This window comes from Cebus imitator, unplaced genomic scaffold (assembly GCF_001604975.1).
Source record: "Cebus imitator isolate Cc_AM_T3 unplaced genomic scaffold, Cebus_imitator-1.0 Scaffold118, whole genome shotgun sequence".
NCBI lineage: Eukaryota > Metazoa > Chordata > Mammalia > Primates > Cebidae > Cebus > Cebus imitator.
In genome coordinates this window covers 2,351,808-2,364,605 of record NW_016107433.1, presented here as the reverse complement: position 1 = coordinate 2,364,605, position 12,798 = coordinate 2,351,808, and the positions used below count along the sequence as shown (strand labels likewise).

At 44.2% G+C, this 12,798-nt stretch overlaps 1 protein-coding gene across 1 annotated transcript in view; it reads right to left on the bottom strand.

Annotated features, from left to right (window-relative positions):
- Positions 1–12,798, bottom strand: part of TANGO6 (transport and golgi organization 6 homolog) — a 258,258-nt gene that overhangs the window by 116,366 nt on the left and 129,094 nt on the right. Inside the window, exon 15 of the mRNA XM_037742252.1 lies at positions 4,538–4,678. Within this exon, the coding sequence (XP_037598180.1) occupies positions 4,538–4,678 (141 nt within the window). The remainder of the gene's footprint in view (positions 1–4,537; positions 4,679–12,798) is intronic.

Below are 12,798 nucleotides of genomic sequence, written 5' to 3'. Positions count from 1 at the left end.
TCTCACTCTGTTGCCCAGTGGCACAGTCTCGGCTCACTGCAACCTCTGCTTCCTGGGTTCAAGCAATTCTCCCCACAGCCTCCCAAGTAGCTGTGATTACAGGCACCAGCCACCACGCCCGGCTAATTTTTGTATTTTTAGTAGCAACGGGGTTTCACCATCTTGACTAGACTGGTCTTCAACCCCTGATCTCTTGATCCACCCGCCTTGGCCTCCTAAAGTGCTGGGATTACAGCTGTGAGGCACTGCGCCTGGCCACATAAAGCTTTTAAAAATCAAATAACAAAATAGATACTCGAAAAAACAACAGACTAGGTAACTCTCACACACATATGCACGCCCTCCACATACACAAAATCGCTAGTAAATATATGGAAAATATTTAACCTTATCAATTGAATACATAAAAATAAGATAGCATTCCTTTATATACCTTCTTGATAAAGATTTTTAAAAAAATAATACACAGAATATATAGTACTTTTGAGGGTAGAGACAAACATTGATAATGTAAACTGGCACAGCCTCTCCAGAAGACAGTTTAGCAATAAATACCTTTAAAAAAATTCCTGGGCAGGGCGCGGTGGCTCACGTCTGTAATCCAAGCACTTTAGGAGGCTGAGGCAGGCGGATCACAAGGTCAGGAGACCAAGACCATCCTGGCCAACATGGTGAAACCCCATCTCTACTAAGAATAAATTTGAGACTCTGTCTCAAAAAAAAAGAAATGTTTCCTAGGAAATTATCATGAATCTACACAAAGATGCGGCTACAAAAATATTAATCTCAATAGTAATTCAGAGTAGCAAAAAACTGAAACCATATTAGGATGAAGGTTGACAGGGAAGTTTATAACAGATGTATCCTACTGGAAACAACACTGCTCAATCTCAACATCACGAAAAGTGAGAAAACCACATATGATGTGCCTCCTGATGTGAGGCAGTGGGAAGTGCAGTAGACAGCACAATCTATAAAGTCCTTCTGCTCCCCACAATTTGACCCAGGTCTACCCAAGTGTACAGATCTCTCAGCCTAGTGGAAACATGTGGGTTTAATTCCATTAAAATGAGGTTCAAGAACAATCAAAATAAATTAATGATGATAGAAAGTCAGAATAGTGCTTATTTGTGGGGCTGGTACAGATTAGGAAGGAACAAAAGGAAACTTTATTAGAAGTTACTAGAAGTTTCACTATATTGATGATTGTAATGGTAAATAAAGAACCATAAAGCTATAGTCTTAAAATTCAAATACTTGGCCAGGCACAGTGGCTCATGCCTATAATCCCAGCACTGTCGGGGGCCAAGGTGGGTGGATGACCTGAGGTCAGGAGTTCAAAACTAGCCTGGCCAACATGATGAAACCCCATCTCTACTAAAAATACAAAAATTAGCTGGATGTGGTGGCGCTCAGCTACTCAGGAGGCTATCGTCTGGAGAATCGCTTGAACCTGGGAGGTGGAGGTTGCAGTGAGCTCAGATTGTGCCACTGCACTCCAGGCTGGGCGACAGGGTGAGACTCTGTCTCAAGGAAAAAAAAAATTCATATAATTCAGGCGGGTGCTGTGGCTTATGCCTTAATCTCAGCACCCTGGGAGGTGGAGGTGGGAGGATTGCTTGAGTCCAGGAGTTTGAGATCATCTGGGTAACATAGTAAGACCTCATCTCTATAAAAAATTTAATAAATAGCTGGGTGTGGTGGCACACACCTGTGGTCCTAGCTATTCAGGAAGCAAAGGCAGGCAGATCACCTGAGACTGACAAGTCAAGGATCCAGTGTGCCATGACTGCACCACTGCACTCTAGCCTGGGCAAGAGAACAAGACCCTGTCTCAAAAAGAAAAAAATCATATACTTTATGTACTTTACTGTATATATGTAATACCTCAGTTTTTTTTTTTAATGGAAAGAAGAAAAGCTTCTGCTGATTTTGCACCATGATCTAGTGGCAGGAAGACAAGGTGTGGCTAGGGAACTAGCGTGATACAGAGATTGTTTTGTCTTATTTAAGGCTTCTAGTGATATTCAGTGTGACAGCTAATGGTTAAGTCTATGAAGCACAGGTTAAAGAAAGGAATCTTCTCTCAATTCTATGTTATATAGCCAGTATAAAAATATCCAAAGTGTACTTGCCGGCTTATGGAGAAATTCATCTTAATTTAACCTCTCTCTTTAGAATGAACTACTGTTTTCTTTGTCCTTGTTCCCTAGGGTCCCACCTCCTAGCTCCATATGAGCACTCAATAAACAGCAAAAAATATTTGTTTTCCTTCATTTTTAATCTTAAAAAAATTTTTAAATCTTTGTCATGTAGGGAAAAATAAAGTTTTGCACAACCCTTATTGTACATCAAACACCATTGTAAGAATTACCTTATTTAATCTTTACAACAGCCCTAGGAATAAGTGTTATTAATATCCTCATTCTGGCTGGGCGCAGCCGCTCATGCCTGTAATCCCAGGACTTTGTGCGGTCAAGACGGAAGGCAAAGACTGCTTGAGGCCAGGAGTTCAAGACCAGCAAGGGCAACATGGTGAAAACCCCATTTCTACAAAAATACAAAAATTAGCCAGGTGTGGCGGCATGCACCTCTAGTCCCAGCAATTCAGAAGGCTGAGGTAGAAGAATCACAGCCTCAGAGGTCAAGGCTGTAGTGAGTCATGTCAGTGTCACTGAACTCCAGTGTGATCAACAGAGGGAAACCCTGTTGCAAAAATAACAACAACAACAACAACAAAACCAAACCAATAATATAATCATTTTACACATTAGAACACTCAGGACCCAAGGTTAAGAAACATTACCCTCAGTTGGGCACGATGGTTCATGACTGTAACCCGGCACTTTGGCAGGCAGAGACAGGAGGATTGCTTAAGTCCAGGAGTTTGAGACCAGCCTGGGCAAGATAGGGAGACTCTGTCTCTACAAAAAAATAGAAAATTAGCTGAGCATAGTGGCACACGCTATGAGGGATGATTGCTTGAGCCCAGGAGGTTGAGACTACAGTGAGCCATGAATGTGCCACTGCTCTCCAGCCTGGGCAACTGAGTAAGGCTCTGTCTTGAAAAAAGAAAGAAACATTTCCCTGACCACACAGCTGGTAAGTGGAGCATTTTCTCGATCACACAGCCAATAAGAAGCAGTTCAGAGGCTGGGTGCAATGGCTCAGACTTATAATCCCAGCACTTTGGAAGGCTGAGGTGGGAGGATCACTTGTGCCCATGAGTTTAAGACTAGCCTTAAAACATAGTGAGACCCCACCTCTAAAAAAAAAAAAAAAAAAAAAAGCAGCAGCAGTTCAGGATTTGAACATTTGAACTGAGGCAGTGTGTCTATGTGTCTACAGCCTATCCCTTAACTACTGCTCTCAGGTTATACAGCCTATTGCAACTTCCTTCAAGTTGGTGGTTCAATTCTCAACACTATCACTTACCAGCTGAAAGAGTCTTAGAAAAATTGCTGAAGGTGTTTGAGCTACAGTTTATTCATCTATAAAACGAAGGGTTTGATAACAGCCTCTTTATAAGGTTTGTTGGGAAATTAGATGAGATTATATATATGGACAACCTAGCACACAGCAGACATTCAACAAGAGTCAGCACTCTTCCTTCCCTGCTTGACATTCCTCTTCTTTATTCTGAGAGAGTCTCGCTCTGTTGCCCAGGCTGGAGTGCAGTGGTATAATCACTCCTCACTGCAGCCTCGACCTCCCAGGCTCAGGTGATCCTCCCACCTCAGCCTCCTGAGTAGCTGGGACTACAGGTGTGTGCCACCATGCCTGGCTAATTTTCAGTAGAGATGGGCTTTTGCCATGTTACCCGGGCTGGTCTTGAACTCCTGCCAGGCCTAAAGCGATCCTCCCAAAGTGCTGAGATTACAGGTGTGAGCCACAGTGCCCACCTGACATTCCTCTTCTTTTTGTGCTTGCTGCTGCTCAACAAGTGTGAGACTTCTCATTCCATCTCCATTAAAAATCAGGGCCCAATACAGCTCCAAGGGAAGGAGACTAAGCAGTTTTTTTTTTTTGATTGTTGTTTTTGAAACAGAGTCTCGTTCTGTTGCCCAGGCTGGAGTGCAGTGGCAGAATCTCGGCTCACTGCAACCTCCGCCTCCCAGGTTCAAGCAATTCTCCTGCCTCAGCCTCTCGAGTAGCTGGGACTATAGGCATGTGCCACCATGCACAGCTAATTTTGAATTTTTAGTAGAGGCAGGGTTTCACCATATTGACCAGGCTGGTCTCCAACTCCTGACCTCAAGTGACCCACGTGCCTCAGCCTCCCAAAGCGCTGGGAGTATAGGCATAAGTCACCACACCTCACCAGAGACAAAGCAGTTTTAAGAAAAAGGATATTGTTGCTTTCAGTTTCATAGTGGGCATCTAGAAATTTCCTAAATTCTAAATGGATACTAGTTCATCCCAGCCCTCACACTACCCTCACCATGCTAGTGTAACAAACCCCCAGGTACACACACTTTGGTTCCAAGTCACACTGCTCCTCCACCCTTTTCCAGGTGGATGGAAGAAGAAAACTCACCTAACGCCCTGACGATTCGCATTAGGACTTCCCCGACCTTCATTCTGGTCTCTGGTGTGTGCTCATCTTTGCTGCTGTCATATTGAGCCAACAGGTCCGGCAAGATTTTCTCAGGATAGACATCTGAGAGCAGGGCAACCCCTGGGGTTGAAAACAGAAAGAAAGGATTCATTACTGTTTAGGATTGAAAGGTAAACCCAGACATCCTGTGATGGGATGAACACAGAGACACTGAAAAGCATCTCTACAGTTCTCTCAGTAAGGGCTGCCTGTTGTTTGGAGAGTCAGCATAGTGAGTGGAAAGAAGATGGGCCTGGTAGTTGAGACTCCTGGATTTGTCTAGTCCCAGCCTAATATGATCTCTAAGGCCACTCCCAGCACTGACGTTCTATGATCCAGGTAATGCCTCCTGCCTTTGCTGTAGTTCTCCATTCCTGTATAATTTCCCTCTGTAGAACTGTCAGTGATGGGAGCAATTTCCACAAGGAAACATTTTCAGAGCATCCTGGACATGATCAATATTAGATCTAAGCTCATGGCTGAGTTTCCTGATCAACAGAAATAGGGAAGACCCTGATCTTGAGTCCCCCTGCTTCGTAGGACTTCCTGATATCCTCTCCCATCCATGGCAGTGCCTTCTAAATGTGTAACCTGGAACAGCGTTATAATAATCTGAGCCCAGCCCCATATTCAGCAAGCTTTATAGGGTGGCAGGGAGGTCAGAGATAACCAGACAGATCCAGAACAAAACCCCTGGTCAGCCTTAAAACTATATAAATATAAATTCTATGATTTAGGGAGGAAAAAGGTTACACACTGAAAAGAACAGGGAGACAAAAGAAAAAAAGTGAAGAAGGAATAGGTAGAAATAGGGGTTCCAGGATGAGAATCTACTTCTACCTCAACCACCCTGGCCCATCAACTCTGCTCTGGGTTTTTCCAATAATCCCCTCATTGGTTTCCCTGCTTCTATCCTTTTCATCCATTGCAGCTGGAGCTATTTGGTTTAAATCGGCTCCTACACTCTTCTGCCCAGAGCCCTTAAGTGGTTTCCTTTTTCCCCTGAATATGAACAGTCCCCATCCCCCACCTTCCTTTGTTCTCTCTGATCTTGTATTTTAATACTCTCCCTTGCTTTGGGTCCTCCAGCAACTCTGGCCTCCTTGCTATTCTCAAGTAGACCAAGTGATCCTGGCCCGGAGGAGTCAGCTTCACTTCCCCTGTGCCTCAGTTGCTGCTCCTCCTGGTGGCCTCACAGCTTGCTCCCAAATCCCCATCATGTCTCTGCTCACAGATCACATTTGTCACATATAAAACGGCAGGCTCCTTCCCCTGCTACTCTTTACCCCTCTCACCCTGCTTCATTTGTCTTAGCACTTAATATCACCTGACAGGTTGTGTATTTCCTTATTGTCTGCTCTCCTCCTTGGAATGTGAACTCTGTAAAGTCAAGGATTTTCTTTTGTTTCCTGCTGTATCCCCAATGCCTAGAAGAGTCCTAGCACATGTCAGGTGCTCAGTAACTACTTATTAAATGAATGGATGAATGAATGGATGAGTAAAAAGGACTCGAATATATAGTCTTGATATAAATTTCAGGAGTTAAGAAAGAGAGGATGGGGAAAAAGTAATATAAAAGCTTAAGAAATCTATACTTATTTTTCATCTAAGTTTACCATGCTACTTTTTTTAAACTGACAACCTTGCAGGGAAAGTGTACGTACTGCTTTCTATGTTATAGGTTGTGATTCCATTCTCTTCTAAATCACATCCATACTCTTCACTAGGCTCTTTATCCGCTGCATCTGCTGAGCTGTAAAGGCGGAGCACCTGCTGAGGGCTGCACCTGTCTGCCCATCCTCCTTTCTACCCTCCCCTCCCCCACCTTTTCTTGCTTCCAAAGAGGCTGGGGAGTCTCTGCATGTGGTCCTAAGCCACACCTCCCTGTAAATGAACTCCAATTTTATGCAAGCAGAAGCTCTGCTCTTAAGAGAGATTCAGGCTGTGGCACAACACTGTTGCCAAAATGTGACATTGTAGTTGTAGTTCATTCTATTACATAAAGTGATGGAGAAATCTTTGGAGGTCCAACATGGAGTTACAGAATATTCTAGCATAGAAAAAATGTCTGCGGCTTAGGGGGTAAATGAATTATTTGCTAAGAGAAAGAAAAGGGGGCTGGGTGCAGTGGCTCACGCCTGCAATCCCAGCACTTTGGGAGTCTGAGGTGGGAGGATCACTTGAGGCCAGGAGTTTGAGACCAGTCTGGGCAATATAGGGAGACCCCCCATCTCTACAAAAATATTTTTTAAAAATTAGCTAGGTCTGGTGATGTGTGCCTATAGTCCTAGCTACTTGGAGGCTGAGGCAGGAGGACTGCTTAAGCCCACGAGTTCCAGGCTTCAGTTAGCTATGATTGCAGCACTGTACTCGAGCTGGGTGACAGAGTGAGACCCTGTCTCAAAAAAATATAAAAGAAGCCGGGTGCGGTGGCTCAAGCCTGTAATCCCAGCACTTTGGGAGGCCGAGGCGGGTGGATCACGAGGTCAAGAGATCGAGACCATCCTGGTCAACATGGTGAAACCCCGTCTCTACTAAAACTACAAAAAATTAGCGGGGCATGGTGGCACGTGCCTGTAATCCCAGCTACTCAGGAGGCTGAGGCAGGAGAATTGCCTGAACCCAGGAGGCGGAGGTTGCGGTGAGCCGAGATCGCGCCATTGCACTCCAGCCTGGATAACAAGAGCGAAACTCCATCTCAAAAAATAAAAATAAAAAAAAAATAAAAAAAAAATAAAACAAAAAAAGAAATAGCCTCCAAGTTCTAAAAGACTTCCACAACTGCAATGCTGGCAGGTGTTATATCACTATTACAAGGACTGATATATATTACAGGCATGCAGCTATCATAACTCCTTTTTTTTTTTTTTTTTTTGAGACGGAGTCTTGCTGTGTCACCTAGCTGGAGTACAGTGGCATGGTCTCAGCTCACTGCAACACTCCCGGATTCAAGTGATTCTTCTGCCTCAGCCTCTTGAGTAGCTGGGATTACAGGTATGAGCCACCACACCTGGCTAATTTTTGTATTTTTAGGAGAGATGGGATTTCACCATGTTGGCCAGGCTGGTCTCGAACTCCTGAGGTGATCTGCCTGCCTCAGCCTGCCAAAGTGCTGAGATTACAGGCGTGAGCCACCATGCCTGGCCCAAGACTAATTTCTAAAATCAGAAGTTCTCAACTCAGAAAATCTGGTTCATGTTTCCTTTTAGGAATGTACTCACGACTTGCAATGGAAAACAGTGGAAAAATGGGATTTGCTTTATAAAACTTTCACCTATTTCTAGCTTTTCTGAAACATATTACTAAAGTCCCTCCTACTATTGTTTATTCCTATTTTCTTTCATTAGTCTTTAGCAGAGAATAGTCATTTACTTCTGTGGACATATTATCCTGGCCAAATGAGCTCTGGACTCTCTCTGCAGTGGGCAGACATGTAATTACACATAGCATCTACTCTCGTCTGGTAACAACACCATGGTGTTCTTTTGGGGAAATATCCCTTTCTTGCTCTCAGTATATGTGGAATGGGCTAACTATACCACTTTCTCCTCCTCCAGGTGTGAACTTGTATCCCAGGCTGGCCAATTAGGATCTTCCATCCCATCCCCTACCATGATTGGTTCAAGAATGGGCAATGAGATTCGAGCCTGAAACCTACATTGACACTACACTAGGGAAAGATAAATTCCCCTCCCCACCACCTGTTGAATATATTAACCTGGAGCTGCCAGTGGCCACCCAAGGATGACACCAGCTGGGTAAGGTGGCTCACATCTGTAATCCCAGCACTCTGGGAGGCCAAGGTGGGGGGATCACAAGGTCAGGAGTTCAAGACCAGCCTAACATGGTGTGGTGGCAGGTGCCTGTAATCCCAGCTACTTGGGGACTGAGGCAGGAGACTCTCTTGAACCTGGGAGGCAGAGGTTGCCATGAGCTGAGATCGTGTCACTGCACTCCAGCCCAGGTGGCGGTGAGAGACTCCATCTCAAAAAAAAAAAAAAAAAAAATGACACCAACACAGAGGAGAGCCAAGTTGAGAGGGAGGGAAAAGAGGAAGGGACCTGATGGCATCTTTTCAGCTCCTGGACCCATGTGTACTCTACCCACTGACTTTCTGGATACAAAAGCCAATAAACACCCTCTTATGTTTATGCCAGTTTGACTGTTTCTCAATGAAAAGAATCCTAACACTCTCTTTTTCAGATTAACATTTTTTTTTGTTTATTCCTAATTATTTTTAAGGTTTCTTTTTTTTTTTTTTTTTTTTTTCTTTTTTTGCCAAACTTTAAACTCACTAGGGAGCTTAAAGTCCTCCCAGTCTTCCATAAAAAAGTTGCCAAAGCAAAGCCCAGTTTCCTTGCTTCCCACAGTCCCAGGTCTAATAGCAATTGTTTATCTTCCTGCTGGCCTGCTCCACGGACTGCTGCCAAATGGCTGGCTGGCTGAGTTTTACCTTCTAGGATACAGTTACCACCTATGAGTTTATAAATCCCTGGAGAGTAACAGCAGTTCCCCCTTTATTCACCAGGCAGTGAAGAGAGTCATGCATGATGGTTAAGACTGTATAAGAATGAAAGGGATGAGATTTTCTTGGCTACTTTTATTTATTTCAAAAAAACTTTCTGTACTTTGACACTCTGTGGAAGAATGGCCATAATAACCTTCACATGACCCTAGGCCCATCACACTTGATAATTCCTTTGTGACTTGAAAATGGGGTAATTTCTGGGTCAGCACATGATTCAAGAAAACATCACACATCAATCCCTTTGGCAATAAGACCCAAATGACTGTGTGAGAGAGAACTCTTTCTGCTCTGATTGCAGGAAAATAGCTATGCGTTTTAGGATGTGGTGTAACAGATTAGATATGGAGAAGGTAAAAGTGAATCCAAACTGGCAAGAGTTCACAGAAGCATTCTGAGCTTCATTTGGAGGCAATGTATAGAATATTGGTGAATTAACTAAAAAAAAATGTTAGGCCGGGTACAGTGGCTCATGCCTATAATCCCAGCGCTCTGAGAGGCTGAGGCAGGTGGATCACCTAAGGTCAGGAGTTTGACACCAGTCTGACCAACATTGTGAAATCCTGTCTCTACGAAATACAAAAAATTAGCTGGGTGTGGTGGTGGATGCCTGTAATCCCAGCTACTTGGGAGGCTGAGGCAGGAGAACTGCTTGAACCTGGGAGTCAGAGGTTGCATTAACCGAGATTGCGCCATTGCACTCCAGCCTGGGCAACAACAGTAAAAACTCTGTCTCCAAAAAAAAAAAAAGGCTGGGCGTGGTGATTTACACCTGTAATCCCAGCACTTTGGGAGGCCAAGGCGGTTGAATCACAAGGTAAGAAGTTTGAGACCAGCCTGGCCAATATGGTGAAACACCATCTCTAGTAAAAATACCAGGCGTGGTGGCGTGCCTGCAGTCCCAGCTACTCAGGAGGTTGAGGCAGGAGAATCGTTGAACTCAGGAGGGAAAGGTTGCAGTGAGCCGAGGTCGCAGCACTGCACTTCAGCCTGGGCAACAGAGTGAGACTCAGTCTCAAAAAAAAAAAAAAAAAAAGGGCCCGGCGCGGTGGCTCACGCCTGTAATCCCAGCACTTTGGGAGGCCGAGGCGGGTGGATCACGAGGTCAAGAGATCGAGACCATCCTGGTCAACATGGTGAAACCCCGTCTCTACTAAAAATACAAAACATTAGCTGGGCATGGTGGCGCATGCCTGTAATCCCAGCTACTCAGGAGGCTGAGGCAGGAGAATTGCCTGAACCCAGGAGGTGGAGGTTGCGGTGAGCCGAGATCGCGCCATTGCACTCCAGCCTGGGCAACAAGAGCGAGACTCCGTCTCAAAAAAAAAAAAAAAAAAAAAAGATAAGTTATTACAATAACTACATGTAACAAACAGACCATCAACTTTGTAAAATAACTGGTCTTTTCCCCCTAAAGACTTCCTTTCAAAAGCCACAAACATATTTTGATCAAAACAGCATTGACTTCAAGATGATCCCACAGCATGTTGCTCAGTGATTCTGTAGAACTTCGGCAGTAAAAGTAGTTTGGGTGTCGTGTACTTTTACTTAGTACTCTTGCATAACAGGAAAGTCAGTCTAATTCTAAAATGTCTTTGCTAACTGGCTCTATCCCAGGAAACTGCTAAGTCATTCTTCAAAACTAACCTGCCTCATTTCTCCTGGGCAGACAACAGCCTCCCAAAATACCCGTAGCAACCCGGAAAACCACCTACTCACTCAAAACTCACAGGTATTTCTGCCAACAAAACTGTAAGAAACACAAAAACCCACACATTGTGTAATTCCATTGAAATGAATGTCCAGAATAGGCAAATCTCTACATAGTTGGAAAGTAGATTTAGCGGTTACCTAGGGCTGGGGTAGTTTGAAAAGTGGGGAGTGACTGCTAATAATTACGAAGTTTCCTTCTGGGGTGATAAAAATATTCTAAGACTGGGGACCCCAACCCCCAGGCCGAGGACTGGTACCACGTATGGCCTGTTAGGAAAGGGCCCCCACAGCAGGAGGTGAGCAGCAAGGGAGCATTACTGCCTGAGCTCCACCTCCTGTCAGATCAGCAGAGGCATGAGATTCTCCCAGGAGTGTGAACCCTATGGTGAATTGTGCATGCAAGGGATCTAGGTTGCGTGCTCCTTATAAGAACAGAACGTCTGATCATCTGAGGTGGAATAGTTTCATCCTGAAACTATCCCCACCCTCCCCACACTGCCCTGTCCATGGAAAAACTGTCTTCCATGAGATCGGTGCGTGGTGTCAAAAAGGTTGGGACTACTGTTCTAAAATTCCAGCCTGGGCAACATAGCCAAACCTCATCTCTATGAAATTTTTAAAAATTAGTCAGATAGGTTAGGCGTAGTGGCTTACACCTGATATCTCAGCACTTTGGGAAGCTGAAGTGGGCGGATCACTTGAGGTCAGGAGTTTGAGATCAGCTTGGCCAACATGGTGAAACCCTGTCTCTACTTAAAATACAAAAAATTACCAGGGCATGGTGGCACATGCCTGTAATCCTAGCTACTCGGGAGGCTGAGGCAAAAGAATCACCTGAACTCAGAAGGCAGAGGTCGCAATGAGCTGAGATCATGCCACTGTACTCCAGCTTGAGTGACAGACTGAGACTCTGTCTCAAAAAAACAAAAACCACCAAATTAGCCAGACATGGTGGTGCATGCCTGTAGTCCTAACTACTTGACAGGCAGAGGCAAGTGGGTCACTTGAGCTCAGTAATTCAAGGTTTAGTGAGCCAGCATAACACCAACGCACTCAAGCCTTTCTGACAGAGGGAGATTCTGTCTCAAATTTTAAAAACTTCTAAAATGGCTGTAGTGATGGTTACATACTCTGAAAATAAACTAAAAACCAGTGAATTATCTCTCTCTGTCTTTCTTTCTTTCCTTCTTTTGATGGAGTCTCACTCTGTTGCCCAGGCTGGAGTGCAGTGGCACAATCTCAGTTCACTGCAACCTCTGCCTCCTGGGTTCAAGTGATTCTCCTGTCTTAGCCTCCCAAGTAGCTGGGACAAGAGGCGTGTGCCACCATGCCCACCTAATTTTTTGTATTTTAATAGAGATGGGGTTTTACCATGTTGGTCTGGCTGGTCTCGAACTCCTGACCTCAGGCAATCTGCCCACCTTGGCCTCCCGAAGTGCTGGGATTACAGGTGTGAGCCACTGCACCTGGCCTCATTTTTTATTTTGGAATAATCACAGCTTACTGCAGCCTCAACCTCCCAGGCTCAAGTTATCTAAATCTGTTTTGGTTGCCCCTGCAGGGTGAGAGTAGAAAGAGGGGGAAAATGAATTGTTACCTTACCTGAGTAGAAAAGTGTTTTGCATTTCATAGAATGTCTTGCATTCATAAGAAAATGGTGTGTTACATTTAAAAGTCTAAATTCTGTGTTAAGCCAGAAATTTTACTCTAGAAATCTATCCTAATAGGTATATTAGCACAAGCAGGAAATTACTTATGTACAAAATCATCACCGTAGCACTATTCATAATAGAAAAGACTGGAAACAAAATAATAGTATGTTTTTAAAAAACTGTCATGAAATTTAATTGTAAGATCTGCTGTTAAGTAAAAAGCAAGGTGCAAAACCACCTAGAGTGAATTCAACTATTATACACTCATTGAATAATTGTGGAAGGATACTCAAGAAACAAAAAATTTTGAT